This window comes from Rissa tridactyla, chromosome 8, assembly GCF_028500815.1.
Source record: "Rissa tridactyla isolate bRisTri1 chromosome 8, bRisTri1.patW.cur.20221130, whole genome shotgun sequence".
NCBI classification, from domain to species: Eukaryota; Metazoa; Chordata; class Aves; order Charadriiformes; family Laridae; genus Rissa; species Rissa tridactyla.
In genome coordinates, this window is record NC_071473.1 from 3618900 (window position 1) to 3636442 (window position 17543).

Below are 17543 nucleotides of genomic sequence, written 5' to 3' on the forward strand. Positions count from 1 at the left end.
CATAACTATTAGCTCAACAACCAAGTGAAAGAAAAAGAAATAAAAAATTCTATCAATCACGTTAGTCTTATTCAGTATCTCTGCTCCATGAAAAAAAAAAAAAAGAAAAAAGAAAGCAACAGAGTAAATTTGTCTCTAATCAATATTCCTGTCCTAACAGAAGAGGGCCAGAAGAATTAATAGCATAGGAACTTTCTTTAATTATCTCTTCCTTTGCTTTTATTTACTCTTCTAAGAACAGATCCATATAAAACTCTGTCTCAGAAAAAAAAAAAGGTAAAGCCTACAAAAAGCACAGATCAATTATTAGTATTGTTAGTCAGTACACCCAATGATTTGCCTAGTATCACCTAAACCAGACAGCACTGTATGCAACAAAGGTACACAACTTTTTCAGTACTGCAGGATAACATTGCTTAAGAGCTGAACAATCCTTGCACTGAATTCCACGCTTTAGCTTTTGTCTGCTTTTGAAATTGCATATGAAATTCTATAAAATACCTATCACCTTCTGGAGGCAAAAAGCTATTTACGCATTAAGAATGTTGTTTCGCACAATGAAATATTGTTGCAAAGACCTTCATCAGTGCAGTAATACTTATTAGGATCCTGTAACAATCTCTGTTTCATAAAAGGCCAAGATCTACGCTTTCCCATTTTGCACTCCATCTGGTGAGAATATCTAAAGTCTACGTCTTCCTCAAGTCTGCCAGCTTTAGACCTTCAGAGCTCTTATCAACTTATCACACAGGAAGGAAATGACTAATTTTGTCTCAATAGCAAACCGACAGCAGATTGTGGTACCTCAAACATGCAACATCCAATCAGATTTGGCTGTAGAACATATATTACCAATAATAAACAAAGAAAATGGAAAAATCCTCCACTACAAGTAACTTAAATGATGTTTTGACGACTCTGTCATTTTTCTGTGTCACTATTTTCTACCTACAGTGAAGATGCTTCCAGCTCCCTCAGTAACACGCTGTCTAAGCACTACTGATAGTGGAGCACTTTCAGAGGGTGGGTTCATCTCACCAGTTTGAACCAGGCATCTAGTTTAATTTAGAAATCTAGTTCCTCTCTATCAAATGGAAAATGGTCTGTTCAAAACTTCATTCCACCATTTTATACTTCTGCCTTAGAATGCCCTCAAAAGATTGGTTTCGAGCCACTACTAGTTGCTTATGTCCCCTCTAAGGTCAACGCAGGGAGATTTGTCCCTTCAGATGGCAATGTCTACAGTGGAGGTTAGATGGATATTATTCTGTTTTCCCATAGTGTTTAAAAATCTGACAGACAGATTTCAGAAACTGTCAGTACTACCATTATTAAATGATAATATATGTGAAAGTAAATGAGAAATGAGAGAGGTGAGCAATGGGAGATGGACGAAAAAAACGAAGAGGAGAGAGAAAGATGAGATTTGGGGATGAAAAATGGTGAGGTCACGGGAAAAGGAAATATAAAAAGGGAACGGGAAAAGAAAAAGAAAGTTAGAGAAAGAGGAACTCAACAGAATGAAAGTGATGAACAGAAGTGAGATAGAGATGAGAACAGGAAAGGCTTTAGTAAAGGTAAAGGGAAGGAATGTGGGGCGTGAAGCAAACGAAGGGATAAATAGGGAAGGCCCTGCCGCAGATCCTGACACATTAGAAATTATTGTTAGTTCTGAGCATGCAAATCAAGATAATGGCACAATAATTTAAATAAATAATTTACCACAGGAATTTGGTGCATCTATTTTAAAGGATTTGCAAAGTAGCAGTGGAGGGCTGAAAGCCTGACATTTAATAAATGCTTTAATCTACACATCCTCCATCCTGTTACGCATGATGATGAGGAGGACAACAGAAATCACTGTGCTAACGTAGTACAAATATGTTTATATAGCTGGCCTTTTTTTCCTTGAGTGCAGCATTAGCTACTGACACGAGCATTTCCTTTCAACTAATGTGTGCTAAAAGCCAAGATCTAAAAAAGAAGCTGTCATCCTCAGGCTGCCGAGGGCTCAGGAGATGCTGGTCCAACAAATGCTTCAGAAGCCATTACTGGGTCCCAGGTTAATTTTTTCTTGAGACTGATTCACTCTGTTTTTACAATTGATAATGAGATTGTCACTAGCTTAGGAGGAGGAGGCACAGCTGGGGGCAAGCTTATAGTCCTGTGTGACTAGGAGGAGTCCTGAATTAAAAATTCAAGTTGCCCAAACATGCAAATGGATTTGATGATCGTAGGTTAGATCCCAATAAATGCGCGCTCACATTATGAAAACCAGCACGTTTGCTGGTACAGAGAGCCAGTGTTCACGAGGGATTTGCATAGACTGAACTACATAAGAACCTGGTAAGGACAAAGATTCATTAGCTGGTACGTAAATACGAAACTCGCACAACCCTTGCACAGATAGCCTGATTCTCATTGATGTTACTAACACTTCACTTCCATTCATACAATGAGTCACATAAAACAGGAAAAGAGAAAGAAGTGTAGCTCTGCCATACAAAACTCTACTTAGTCTGCTTATTTAAAAAATGGACACTTCCTACAAACTCTCAGGTTGTACCGGTTTAAAAAAAAAAATAACAAAAATCACTCAGAGAAGAACATCTTCCATGCAGTCAGATAATGATTCCTTGTAGGTGATACTCTCATCCCCGAACAGTCAAAGGATAACGCAGAACACATTAGATGGGAGGACTGCACTCTAGTTTAACAATCTCCAAATTCCACAACAACTGACAGCAAATGCGTAGGCCGCTCTTCCAGCGGAAAAGGTTACGCTCCAATCTTGAATACTGTCAGATAATCTCACTGTAATTCACCACGGCCCAAGAAAGTTTGAAAATAATATTTCCTATAGCAGGCTTTATAACATGGCAGGAAAATAAGCCAGAACCCTATATTATGAATCCTGTGGTTAGTCAAAGTACACAAAGAATGGACAAATAAGAAGCCAACTCTCATAACCCTCGTATAAAGTTCAACCTTAACAAACAATACTCCAAACACATGAAAAATAGCCCACATGCAAACTGTTTACTGTATTATAACAGCGGCACGCATTGACTGTGATGAGAATACGATCCAGTTAAATATCTCAAATGCACTGTGCAAAGGTATAATTGCTCCCCACCCAGCTCTGTGAAGACTCGTCCATTCAGTGGTGACTGCTATGATGCACACGTACATTTTGCTCATTTTATGTAAACACACAACTTCATGTGGATAGACAGATATCTATACCTTATTCCATTTTTTTCACCTCTTTGTAACTATTCCTTTAAAATAGACTCTAAGTTTAAAGAACAGACTGCTGTCTTGCACATGCTAGTTTGACTGCAGTTTGGAGAATGACATATGTGCTTTACATAACAAATACCTGAAGTCTCTCCACCTCAAAGTCACCAGAAGAAGTAAGCTTCACTCCTAGGCGCAGACTGCCACAGTCCTTGATGTTCTGCTCATTGACAAAATCCTCCGTCCTTGTAAGCTTGCTTAAAGCTGCATCAACATCTCAGCCAGCAGAGCACAAAACACACAGGAGACAACTGGATGCCATTTGACAAGAAAAAGTCTACAATAGATCACAAGCAGCCTGGCCTGGGAAGGACAAAACCTCACCAGCAATCCGCAGCAGCTTGCTCTTTCACTGCTGGAAATTAGAATTCTCCTTTCACGTGGAAATTATTTTTTTCCCCACTTGTGCTTTCTGGTCACCTTCTCTTTATCTTGCTCTGTGTCCTCTCTCTTCTTGTACCGCTGTCGCGGGACTGTGTCACGTAGCTCCGGAAACATCCACCCACCATCCTCTCTCTCAAACTTACCGGCTATATATAGTAGATAGAAAGGTGCTGGGGGCTGCTTTACTTCCCTTTTCTCCTGAACAGAGGTTGTGGGTAACTTTCAAACATGACACAATTGCAGAGGAAAGTCTTAGAGGAAGTGTTCTCATAGCGGCAGAGAGCCGTGTGCTCTGGAGGGAGCAGGAGAGACCTCCATCGGGTCCTGCTTTCCTGCAGGTCCTACAGCTGGGCTTCATTAACAATTCCATGGCACCAAAGAAGCCTGGCTGTAAGGCCTGCAATTAAGAGCAGGAAAGGAACCTCTGGAAAACAGAGAGACAATTCACTTTCCATCCTGCAGGAGGGCTCCTTTAAATCACTTCTTTAGCAATTTAAAGCAACGGTTGTCTGATTCTTTACTTAACGGGGCCGTACTTTATTTCCGCAAGCAGTAATCTCTCTCTGACCTTGTCTTGCTGTCTTGGGGAAGAGACAATACCAAATACTTGGCAATTCTATATTTCCTACCTTCAAAGCATTGCAAGGAAGAATTAAGTATCTTCTGTTTCTTTCTCCGTAACTAAATCCATTGCTCTGATGATATAGAATAAAATGCCGTCAAGATTTCGTGTGGAAAACTTATCCCAGAAGAATTAACTAACGACTGGAAGAGATTAAACTCTGTTCTCACCAGGAAACTCTGCCCTGTTCAGTTTATGGTTAACATGTATTTTTTTAAAAGATCAAAGAAGCAAAGCACTAAAATAGCAAGAGATCTGACTATCCATCTTCACCTGAGCGTGGTTCCTGAGAATGAGTCAACATAAGAAGTATGAGAATTTTATTGAATTCTCTGCGGACTGTGGAAATAAATATTTGTGAAAATAGCAACTGTGAAGTGATGCCAGAATTACACTTCCTCCGTGAGCATCCCAGTCTTTAGGCACAGGCAGCTGCTCTTAAAACAGCATCTAGAAACGATATTACGAAAGCAAGATTTGCAGGATTACACGCACCCAAATCCCGATCTTTAGGAGATGATGTATAGCAGTACAAAGGGCAGTAAGGCATCGCAACCAACTAAAAGTCAGTGGAAGTTTTGTTTTATTGTCCTAACTTACTTATGCCCTGAAGCGCAACAATTCCTTATGTGCTCTCTGCATTAACCGAACCTCACAGCATAAAGTATCACAAGCTAACAACAAAAGCATTTGCAGAATGTGCAGAAAAGCATTTGTTTTAAATGCAGGGTTGTATTTGTGTATGAAGTAAGGTTCCATGCAATAGGAGCGCTAGGAAATGGCTCCCACATGTGAGAATTGATTTCCCCTATTTCTCATTCCTACTCAAGGGCACAACTCGTAATTAGGGTCAGATTTTCAAAGAGCGTAGGTGGCGTTTAGGCATCAAAATAAATGGCCAGATTTTTGCAAGACTTGCCTCAGAGTGTGGGATAAGATAGCGTTATGAATCACAGAGCTGCTGCGGGTTAAGCACTTTTAAAAATCGGGTCTTTCCAAAATGCTTAAATTGTAGCTGAGCTCTTTCAAAAATCTTTTCTCGACTGGAGCATTCTTCAAATGCTAAGTATTTGAAAAACGGGCCTTTAAAGCTTCGTGAGGTGCTAATTTTTACATGAATAGGAAACTGCTATATATAGCACCTATAAAACTGTCTGGCAGCAGTATTTAAGTAGTTCTGATTCTCCAGTACCGTATAAACTCTCCGGTAGTACACATTCCACAGGGAAGAGGGCAGGCGCTGTGTGTCAGAGCTTACCTGCATTAATTCTAACGCCTCTGAGTCCATGAAAGAAGTATTTTGCTAGCTAACAGGTGATGGTAAACGCTGCTGATGCATCCATCTCTTTTCAGCGTATTGTCTCCAACTACAATCGAGACTAAGAATTAGTTGAACCTTCTGAGACATAATAGGAGTTCTTTCTACATGACTAACAACATTTCTTTCTATAAGGAACAGAGACAAAGTTATTTTTCTTATGCTCAAAAATTAATACAGTGTAGAAATTATATGAGGTTTTAGATTAGACTCTCCTTCCATCATTATTTGCTCTATTTATCTTTTTTTTTCAAAGCCGGTAAGTTCAGCCTTGCAGAATCTATACTGCTGACTCAGCTAACCGAGCCCAAACTCATAAAAATCTATTTTAAAAAGGTCCAATGATTTTATTTTCTAATCGTAAATATGAAATTTAATTAGCATCTCATTGCTAACGAAGTCACCATGGAAGACGAGACGGAGGAATTAGGCACAGGGATGGAACGTCAAGCGGAAAACAAAACAACAGTTATGCAAGAGCCAGTTTAACTCCTGCTTTCGTCCGCTCAGGTTTCAGATCTTTTCAGAATTGTGTGCTGTGTTCACAGGTGTCCTTCTGTGATGGCAAGGCCCTTCCATCTCCTATGGCAGGAATTACTCTAGCATGATGTAACATGCAAAATACAAAATACCAACAGATAAGGTTCACTCTGGATTAGACAGAGAAGCAAGACAGAGCAAGTTGGACCTGAATTCAAAACCCTATTTTGTCATAGGCTACCCAGGTCAGTGTTCCTGATCCTATAGAAGCAATACACTCATCAACTGAGAAAAGAATTCATATTATTCCCCAGGGCACTGCAAACATCAGAAAGATTAAAGGCGTTTTTTTAAAGGAAGCACATGGAGAATTTAAAAAGCCTCTTTAAAACAGGAAATGTGTCCAGCCTTTTCACTATCAGCATTCCTAGAATGTGTGTCCGAGGCTGACATCAGCACTGATGCTGGCATCACTGGGTGAAATTCTGGCTACTGGGAGCTACCTCTACCATCTTCTCTCGGAGTTCCTGAGAGGACAGGAGCTCTCGGTCTGTCTTTGCCCACCCACGCCTGTATGAGAGGGTTACACGACACACTTCCCTGCACAGCAGCACCTGGTGAAGGTGAAGGCAGGGACAGCCTGGAAGGTTTTCACACTGAGAGGGTTATCAAGCATTGGAACAGGCTGCCCAGGGAAGTGGTTGAGGCAGCCACTCAACACACTGGTGTTTGTCAGTGCGAGGTTGATGGTTGGACTCGATGATCTGAAAGGTCCCTTCCAACCTGGGCGATCCTATGATTCTATGACAGCCTTTCTTCTACTGTTGCTCCACGAGGTGAGGGAGCACAAAATACAGAGCCTCACGTAAGAGAGGACTCGGAGAGAAGTGGGCAAGTACCGTGGGAGAGCTCTGAAAGGGCTGATGAACTACAGTAACCACAAAGCTGTACTTTCTCCTTACAGTCACACTGAAATCGTTCATAGCAAGTTGGTGTGGGAGGAAGTGTTTACAGGACCTGTCCTGCGAGCGAGTAATTATTAATAATTCCTGGATTGCTAGAAAAGCTTTTGGAGTAACTCTGTGTGAGGGCACACCCCTGGGTTGGTCTCAATGACAACATTCTCTAGGGTAAAAAGGGCTGTATTAGCGTTGGTCCTGGTTACTTATAGGTGGGCAATTTTTTAATATTTGTATACTCCCCGATGTGACTTGAAAGCTGGAAATATCCAAGCACGTGGTCACAGCTCTATAAAAGCTTACTGCTTTGTAACGTGACAAAACCAGCTCTTCTTCATTATCAGTAATGGAAAGCAGAAGTTATACATCAAGCAATGTTCTATGTAGTAAGACGGGAGCAATTCGGGGACAGTGAAGTTTTCTTGGATGCTGTCAGACTTATTATCTCTTGACGATTTCATAATGCTTTAAAATTACTGTCCGGCTTTCAGGGCGGCCGCCAACACAGGAGTATTTTCATACCGGTTTAAGGCTCAGCAGACAGAGCGGGTAAATGACACTCGTGTCCACAGTGCCAAACCAAGGGCACAACGTACAGGTTCTGAGGATCAGCTCTCCTGCGGTACCTTGAGCATCTCCCTCCACCTCCCACCTGAAAGCCTCCCAGCAGAAGCGACAGTCTATATTCTGATGAAAAGCAGCAAGAATTCTCTTTAGGAACAGTTCATTTGCTAGATTCTGTCTTCACTTTCCTCCTTGCATACAGCAGGAAAAACACGGGCTCTGAGAAAGTAAAAATATGGAAGGAGAACCATATATCTTATTTTGGCATCCTGACCATTTCTCTCCCCTAGAATTAGCTCTTCATGTCCTAGTATCCCTGCCTGCTTGAAAGTAAGGAAGCTGTGTATTTCACCTTTCTAGTATTCAAGTTCTTTGTCTTTTAAAATATATTCAATATATAAAAAATAATGGTGAAATTTGCAAATGTCCTGTTTTCAAAAATGATAAAAACACGCAGGAGCCTATGTTCTCATTAACAGATATGAGGTTAAGGATTCAATTCTGACAACTTTTGGAGTCTGAAGCTGTTCAGGCATTTTTGGAATGCTGTGCCACACAACTCAGTGAGTCAGCAGTTGCAATGAATCTGAATGAAGAGCAGAGATACTGCAATATTCGGCCAATATGTCCTCGTACCGTTCCACAAATTCAACAGTTTTTTAATCACTAGGAAATAGAAGTCTTATCAGAAAAATAAAATTCAGGAAAGTTTTAAAATAAAATTTGGCCAAGCTTTAATTGTAGCGAGTTGAAATCTGACCTCAAAAAGTAAAAAGAAACAAAAAATGTCTGTTAAAAATGGACTTCTGTCTTTTGCTCTCCTTCGATAATGTTTACTCAAAATGCAAGCCCAAAAATATCAAAAAGTCACTACCAATTTATATTTTGCCCGACTTCATATACACCAGGACAATTTTACATTGCTGTTACTACACTGTCATTCACTTGGAATAGCAAACAGCCACAACCCAGAGATGTTATCGTCCAGAGCGAGTTGGGAAACACTGCGCGTTATATTAGCAGTCGATGAGGCGAATGGCGGAGTCGAGGTGAGCTGAGCAAGGCCTATTGACTTCAAACAACGCAGAGTCCCTGGCGGGTCCAGAGGAGTGGTGATGTCAGTCTCTGTAAATCAGACTTACCCCAGTTCAAATTTCAGGAATAACTCTTTATGATTCTCTCTAATATTTATGACATCACTCACCCTAGCAAGGAAAAAAAGGAATTAAACTTTCTCACTCCACAGGATCGGAAATGGGTAATTCTGGTAAAGCATATTTTTAAAGGACAAAGCAAGTTTAAAGCAATAACCATATTCTCCTTTTGGATTCTTATATGCAAACTTTTAGCACTTACCCAAAATTTTCACTGTAACTTTTCAGGACAGAATGGTCCAGCTGGTGGCTCATAACCTACATCCAACCATCACAAGGCGTTTACTCAATTCACTACATTTTTCTCTGGAGGAAATAAGGATTGCTGGCTGGGGCAGCAGACAGCTGCGCGTCTCCTCTTGGACTTGTGTAAGGCCAAATTCATGGCAGAATGAATTTCTGGTCCGAGACTTACGGAGTTCACTGCTTCCACGTGAAGGGAGGAAGAAGGTGGGAAGTAACCCTCTTCCAGACACGTACTACGGAATGCCAGGCAGTGGCATTGCACAGCCCACAGAGTCTGATGCTCTCATCTGACTCTTCACAGCGGCTCTACACGAGGGACCAGAGGATCACTACTGGACCGCATCATCTGAAACACACCACAACAACCCGTCCTACCACAGCCAGCTGTAGGTGTTACGCATTCTCCACAAGAGAAAAGAAAAGGGAAAGAACCTCCCAGATGAAAATATGGCTTCGTCAGTGAGGTCTACAAACCTCGCTAAAGCAACATGGCCTGTCTCTGCCTTCCTTCTCATTTTTCATTTTTTCATTTGCTCTGCCTGATGCATTGCTTCGTTTCCCTTAGGATCAGTCACAACCCAGAGGTGACAGATACCCCTGGCTCTAAAGCATGCTGTATAGAGAGAAGTTTGTTAGTTATCTTCACTCACCTGACGAAACTACTGTATACGGGAGGGTAATCAGAACCAGGGAGGAAGAGGAAAGGAGATATTAAACAAGACAAGTGAGGGGAGTCAAATGGGTCCGACTGAAGTTAGAACTTGTGACGCCCTGTGAGGACCAAAATAACAGTAGCAAACCACCCTCTGCCTTTTCTCAGGTTCTTTCTTCATGAGAAAGTTGAACGTTCCTAGTTGACTGTTCAAATGGTCTTTACTGTTCCCAGTTCCTTTGTGCAGAGACTGTATTTAGATCTGGGCTGATGGCATGAGCTATTTAATAGGTTTGCATCCAATACTTCTAATACAATCCTGCTCAAATAACTTTGGATTTATGCACTATTACCATGTTATAATGACACAACTGCAAGCAGTTTGCATTTTTCTGCATTGCAGAAAGTGCTGCAATGTATTAGGAGCTTGTCACTAAATTCACAGCTTCAAAGTGGCACTCGAATTCCAACCATTTCTGTATTAGACCTAGCATTCTGTAATTGTTCTTTGCGGGTGAGAAAGTTCAGTCCTTCCAGATACCGTATTCTCATGGCTTCTAAAGTAACCGCGGAGCCAGAGAGAACCCTCCCAGGTGTGCAGCCCTGGCTGACCAGTCATTCAGTGACGGTGGTGTTGTCAGCAGCATTTAATCCAGCAAAACCGCCTGGATACTGCTCTCACTGCGGATATGGGCAAGGCACAAAACCACCATTCTGTAGTGTAACACTCCGCATGAAAATGCCCAAGTATCATTTTTCCTTTAGACCACAGACTCGCAGATTTAAAAAAAAAAACACCACCTGAATCAGTGTTTCCAGGCTTACAGGAAATGTAATACTCCTTCACTTTTTCTAACAATTAAAGCAGAAGAAAAACATACTCTTTTCTGTCCTAACACAAAAGTTTAAATTTTTTTTGTTTGTTTCATACTGCATTGATACCTTTCATGGCATAAATTGCAAAAATGAGAGAATAAAAGACAGAAGGAAATTAAACTTTCTACAATAAAACATGTTAGTCTTGGGTCTTCCTGAAAAATATGTTACTGGAAATACAGGAATATGTTACTGGAAGGACGAAACACACCCAAAATCTTCTTAAACAATTAAATAGTGAGGCTTATTCTGACTTGTTTTGGCAGGAACTGTGAAAGAAGAATAGCAGTGTAGTAGCAGAGTCTTATCTTAAGCTTGTTTGCTTGTTTTTGACCAGGAAAATCAGCTCAGCAATAGTAAAGAAGGTGGAAAAAGCGTATGGAATTTTACATTTTCAGTCAGTGGAAGGCATTAGTGAAATGAGTTTGATGATCTCACTAGCTATGTCATTATAAACTATGAAAAACACATGGAATGGCAACTACCTTGCCGTGGCGGTCAGGGACATGGTTTAGTGGTGGATTTGGTAGTGTCGGGTTAATGGTTGGACTCAATGATCTTAAGGATCTTTTCCAACCTAAATGATTCTATGGTTCAGAAAAAGCCCGGAAACAGAGACGCAGCAGCAGGTGCTGGATAGACACCGTGACTTGTCCTTTTAAAGACTGGGAGGCACCAGTAGATTTGGGGAGGATCCATGCGAGATTACAACCAGGGAGGAAACTTTCTTTTAAACACAGACTTCATGCACCAGACCAGTTTGGTCAGTGAATGGCAAATGTCACCTGTATTTTAATTGAGATGTTAAAAGCCAAAAGCCTTCAAATGATCTTATAAATGTGATGATAATTTTTCAGTTGATGATCAAGGAGAAAAGATTCAGTCAGCAGTTGCGCTGCAGTTTGGAAATGAAGTATATTTGGTGTAATCTTTAGAAAAAGAGATGAAGCAACGTTCGGGTGTTTTCCCAGTTTGCTCAGGATTCAGAATTCACAGAGGCAAACATTTGAAAGGTTTCTTCGTTGGTGTTTCAAACCCTGGAGGAACTTACTTTTGTGCTCAAGTGGATTAAAAGTGTGTAACAACCTATTAAGCGTACTCATACTGATTTCAAGTATGGGCACAGATAGATTGGAAATGTTTATACACATACAGAGCTGTAAAAAATGAAGTGGAAACAATCCATTAATGGCTAATGATAACCACATATGTACTGTTAGCATACAGCTTTTTCTGCATTCAAATGGAAAAAAATCCTTATCCCATTTTAAACAGAAACCCTGTGTTAAATTTACTCTTCGGCACCTCAGTTACAACCTGAGGAAAATTTGCCAGCGAACGACCGGCGCTCAGGAGGCCAGCGGGAATCCTTCTGCTGGTTACAAGGAGGCCCTGTTCCTCCCCTCAACTACAAAAAACAGGGCAGGCTATCAGACTTGGGCAAGTAACAAGTATCTTTGTGCAAGGCCAAAGTGGCCTCAGGGACCAGAACAAACATATCTGTTAATACTACACTATGTTGCTTTACACAGACAAATTCACTGAGGCAACAATTACTCCAAATACTATCACATCCACAGCTGTATATACATTTATCCTTTTGACAAAACCAGAATGTTACAGCATTTCATTTGGCATTTCTGATAGATTTCCAGTGAGATTTGACAAATTTCTCTTTCCTCTTGAGTTGCTAAACAGATTCACTGAAGTAGACAGCATTAGAAAGTAATGCCCCATCCAGCACTGAAGATAAAATAGGTTTTGCGGGACTCACATAACAAGAATATTCTCTTCAATACACGTTCGGCAGTGATAGCAGACAATGCACAACACGTTGCCAACCTTCAGTGCTATTAGTAATGTACTTTTATGAGCTGTGGAAAAAAAACCCCGTGTGTTTGCCTTTTGTATAAAAAAGTACAAAGGCTTTACCCGCTGGTAAAACGTTAAATGCACCCCCTGTAGGTCATTAGGCAGGTGAATTCACGGTACTCACAAACTATCACCATTTCCAGAGCCCAAATATTTGGCAGAAGATTATGAAGGAACAGAGGTGCTTAAAATCAAAGCTCAGAAAAGACCTTTATGTTTAACTAAAGTCAGTGTGAAAACCTCCAGCCATGGAGTAATCCACTGCCCACAGCTGGGACACACCGTGACGGGGTATATGGCAGATCCGCTGTTTTGTTAAATTGCACTTTAAACAGCCTGGCACTGAATTCTCCTTTTGCTTGAGAGGAGCAAAAGTGAGAGGGTAATATAGGGAGAGAATACTGACTAAAGACGTAGAGAGAAAGAAGCTTTTATCACTCGTTGGATGTGTGCCATGGAGACCAATTATATACATTTGACAGCAACCATTATAATTCCAGAGTCCTTGAACAAATCACAAGCAGAAAGGTTACCTTCCTGAAAATGTTCATTGCCATTAAATAACTGACCCAGACTAGAGGGTGAAGGCAGCACTTAAGAGAGAGTTTGGGTGAAGGGAGGAGATGGAGAATCTTATTACATGCACACCTGAGAAAACCCCATCATTTGTTCTGAAAAAGGAATCGCAGACTCACTGCAGATACTGTATTCTCAGCAAAGCGGACAGTGTTCTGAGAATGCAAATCCTACAGACAGGAGTGACAAAACAGCCGAGACAAAAATAATTTCTCGCTATCAGTGGCAAAACTCGACTAAACTTGATGAGGTTTATGGTTTTAGCCTCCAGTTTGAAAGTCAGAAGACCTGCCCCATTTCCTTGTTCTTTTAAGTTTAGATCGCTACGGAGGCTACTTACAAAGAAAGCTGCCATAGGTCAAGTTCCACCATCAGTTACCCAACCGTAATGACCACATCTAAGGAAAACATTCGTATTTCATGAAACATGCATTTCAATATCAAAGAGAGAGTCGAGACATCTGCTAATAAATGGGTAGCTTGTTCTCTCTCAATAATACAGGCAGGCTATTGGGAGAAATAAGGATCTCTATAAATTTCATCCTTTGTGAGCAATTATTCCATATATCTGATTAAAAATTTCACCAAGCAACCATACAGAAACCAAGGTCATTTAGTATATCGCATTCAGATTTCTTCAGCATATCCCAGTTATTTGGGATGCATCCTTCTAGGAAAGGTTCAAATTGCCTTTAATTTTAGCAGATACATGCAGTCAGATGGTTCTCTTTTCACTCATGTTGAAAGTTTATTTTTCTCTTAATTCAGAGTTAAATCTAATTGGAAGTAACTATTCGCATACCAACGGGGAGAGAAATGTGGTTCTCAATTTGTGTTCTGGGGTTGGCCCTCTCAATATAGCAATTTGCTGGGTAGGATGGAAAGTTTCCAGGCTCTTTCCAACTGAAATTTCTCCTCTGCCAGACCCATGACTCAAGAAACTAGACACACACACACACACACGCAAAAGAATTTCTGGCTCCAGGTCCCCTTGCAACTGTCACAACCCAGCTTTGACAATGCCCATTTTTAAATCAACATACAGCAAACTATCATGATAAAAAAAAGGAAGGAGGGGGAAGAGAGAGAGAGAGAGGAGATGTTGTCTCAGCCAATTTATTTCTGGGAGACATCAAGGCCTTACAAAAAGAACCAGTAATAGGGGCACAGAATACCGAAAAAACAAAGCACAGATTCATCATACAAGTTTTGCAGAATGACTAAAAGGAACACAAGTACTTTTCACATCACAAGGTGAGTTGTAACAGAGTAAGAAAGAGTCATATCAGACCTGTATGTATAAAACAACATCTCTTATTTTATTGTTCTAGGCATGTGGACTTTTTGCAAGATCCAAAAGACAAAGATATTTTAATGTACCCGCTTCTGTATTCAGAAGAGAATGCTAACAGCTCAAAGGCCACAGTTTGCTAGCTCTGAATCAGAAAGGATATATTATAATTGCAAACATAAAATTTAAGCTCCTTTCACTCATAAGGAGATGGACAATTTGAGAGAGCAGGACAGATCGCTAAGAGAATTCTCCCCCATAATAATTCTCTTATTAATTCAGCTGAGTTTAACAAGCGATCCTTATTCAGTCCCAAAAGCCCACATCAGAACATCCCTAGAAATAAATCTTCAGTCTCAATAGTCCTGCTTAAGAAGGTGAGGCTAAAAGGCTTCATCAAAGAAATGTACTTATTTGTCATTTCTGGTTCAAAGCTTACAGACTTAAGCAAGGAATAATACCAGATATTGTCCTTGGATGCAGTTTTTAGCTATGCCTGATCTTGGTGACTCACCAAGATACCTGGTATAAAAGAAATGAGCTGTTTCCAGATCCTAGGAGCCACGTTACTTCCACTACAGCATTTGAGTTGAGAACCTCTACCTCTGAGATCTGGAATCCCGTAGGAATCAACAGGACAAAAACTACGCCAGTATCGGACCAGAAGTTCTGCTGTGGGGCAGGAAGTTTAAAACTTAATAAAGTTTAGTATTTTCAGTGTGGTTTCAGTGTGGAAAGACTTAGTTTTCTTTCTAGTGATTGCTGTGAAAGGAATGTCAATAATGCGTATTGTTTTAGTTGTTGCTACGCGATGTTTACACTTTTCAAGGACTCTTTTCAGCTTCCCATAAAAGCTGAGAAGGAGCATAGACAGAACAACAGAATGACCAATGGAATATTCCCTACCATAGCTGTCGTGCTCAGTATATAAATGGGGATTGGTTCAGAGGGGGAATCCGCGGTCACTGCTCGGGAAGGGAGGGGACCAATTCACTGGGTGGTGAGAGTGACTTGTGTCCTCATCGTCATCGTTGTTGTTGTTGTTGTTATTATTATTATTATTATTATTATTATTATTATTATTATTACCCTTTTCTGTTATTGTTCTATTAAACTGTCTCTATCTCAACCCAGGAGTTTTTTTTCTTTCTCTTTCCCCTCCTTTTCTCCTGCTTCTCCCTGCCCTTCTGGGGAAAGGGGGAGAACTGTGCGAGCAACTGCATGGTCCTAGCTGCATGGCTGGGGTTAAACCACGACAAAAGGCTTATGATGAACTAGAACTATTTTTACAGTTTTCCAAAGACATTTTGGATTGCGCTCTCCCATTTTTTCATCTACCTTCAGTCCCATGACTAAGCTCTTCCTCTGCTGCAGCCTGCACATTCTGCAAAGGAAAGAGGAGCTGAGAGACTGTAATACTTCCTCCAGTTCCCCTATAGGTACTCAGTGGGGATGCTAAGACAGCAGCGAGTAAGACCATCTGCATCAGTAGTTCCTCCCAAGATGAATGCAACATCAAGATAAAAACAGATAGAGTAACCCGGTGGAGAGCTGCGGTTAGGACTTAGGAAGGAGTGGGATGATAGAAAGAGAAGGGATAGAATATACGAAGTCCGGGAGGCTGCATCTGTGAGAGGAGAGGAAGCTACGGTGTGTTATAGGTGTTAGAAAATTCTGGTTGTGAGACAGAAAGAAACAGAGACAGGATGACAGCGGTTATTTGTTGCGAATGCCTAAATATGAGTCTGAGAACTGGAAGGAAGCTGTGCAAGTATAAAAGTTTTGTATTTGAGGATGCATCCCCAAATCCTGCATGCGTACATGAAAGGGGCAGACAGGGAAGCAGCACGTGTGTGCAAGGACGATCCAGCGGGGGAGCAACACCAGTGTGTGTGCAAAATGAGCCTTGCAGGGCAGCGGTGTATGCTGTGTGCATGAGAAAGCGGAGGGAGCAGGAAGTGGGAGTGCGTGCGAGAAGCTGGAGGAGCGACGGGAAAGGGGAACACGAGACAGAGAGGGAACTGACAGAGGGGAAGGAGAGAAAGATTAAGAACACGGGGGAGGATGTACAGTCTATTGCACAGAAAGAGAAGGCGGAGGGAAAGGAAAGGAGCGAACAAGGGGAACATTTGTCACACAGAAAATACGCTTGATGAAAAACAGGCATAAAAAGATGGTGAAAAAGATAGTAAGAGATATATTAGTGTTGCAAAAAGAATAAAGGAAGTGAGAAGAACAAATTAAAAGATTTAAAAAAAAAAAAAACCAAAGAAAAAAGGTTTTATTAGTTGACAGAAAGCATAAATCCCCAGTGAAGTGATTTAAGAAAAGGCTAGGGCACAACACACCAAAGGTAGAACCAGAAATTCTACCCATGGGGGAATTGTCTCTCTACTGGAGTCCAGTGCTGATGCTCAATCCTTTCATCTCCCCTCTCTAGACCTCCATTTCCACTCTCCTCCCCAGCGCACGCTTTCTTTAAGAACATGTTTGTACCTCCAGCGGCAGCCCCTTCACCTCACTGAACACTGCCCTCCAAGTATCGGCGCACGCAAAGTACAAGGAGACCTGTTGAGGGCGAGGAAGGCGCGAAGGCAATCAATTTCAAAGAAACGTACTCTTGAAAATGAATACAAAAGAGGTGAAAGGTGAAAGTGGAACTTGTAGTGATTAGAGTCGAGTGCTGTCCTAGGCAGCAGTGAGGTGGAGCTGCTCTGACAGCTGCTTTCCTTACCTTGGGTGCTCATGAGTGACCGGGCTGTCTCGCTGCGGCTGCTGCAGGCTGAAACTCCCTACGTCGCCTCCATGCAATCGTCGGTCTCTCTCCAGGAGGCTCGGAGGGGTTATTTGTGCTCGGCAGCTGCTGAAAAATAAAGGAAACACAAGGAGAAAAACACCCCCTGGGCCCTAAGGTGCCAAAAGTTTAGGGAGAATCAGGAATGAAGGAAGCAAGTGCACTGGTGTCAGAATGAGCAGAGAGCGACACAGAAAGTAAGAAAAAGTGTGTCAGAGGCTGGGAGGGGCGGAGAAGGAAAATGCAAAGATCTGACAGGAAATCAGACTATAAATCTGCTTAGGGTTTAAAAAAAACACACTTCTGCTCCCCAGCGATACAGCCTGTTTGCAAATGACTCTGCACGCAGGTGACGGCGGAGCCCTGAAGTACCACGGTAAGCAAATGAAGAGGCACTTTTGCCCCTTCCCCAGGAAGAGCAGTGGGCAGAGGCAGCGGCAGCACAAACGACGGGC

The 17543-nt window shown here is 41.5% G+C and overlaps 1 protein-coding gene across 8 annotated transcripts in view; it reads right to left on the reverse strand.

Annotated features, from left to right (window-relative positions):
- Positions 1-17298, reverse strand: part of CARD11 (caspase recruitment domain family member 11) — a 66412-nt gene extending 49114 nt beyond the window's left edge. For 7 of the 8 annotated variants that reach the window (XR_008468006.1, XR_008468004.1, XR_008468007.1 and 4 more), the window contains exon 1: positions 17029-17298. Coding sequence is in view for 1 of the 8 variants with exons in the window: in XM_054211381.1 (XP_054067356.1) it covers positions 17029-17041 (13 nt within the window). In the remaining 7 variants the exon portion in view is untranslated. Of the gene's footprint in view, positions 1-3382; positions 4002-17028 lie in introns of those variants that run through there. The other variant, XR_008468009.1, reaches the window with a different exon arrangement.
- Between the last annotated feature and the right edge of the window lie 245 nt (positions 17299-17543).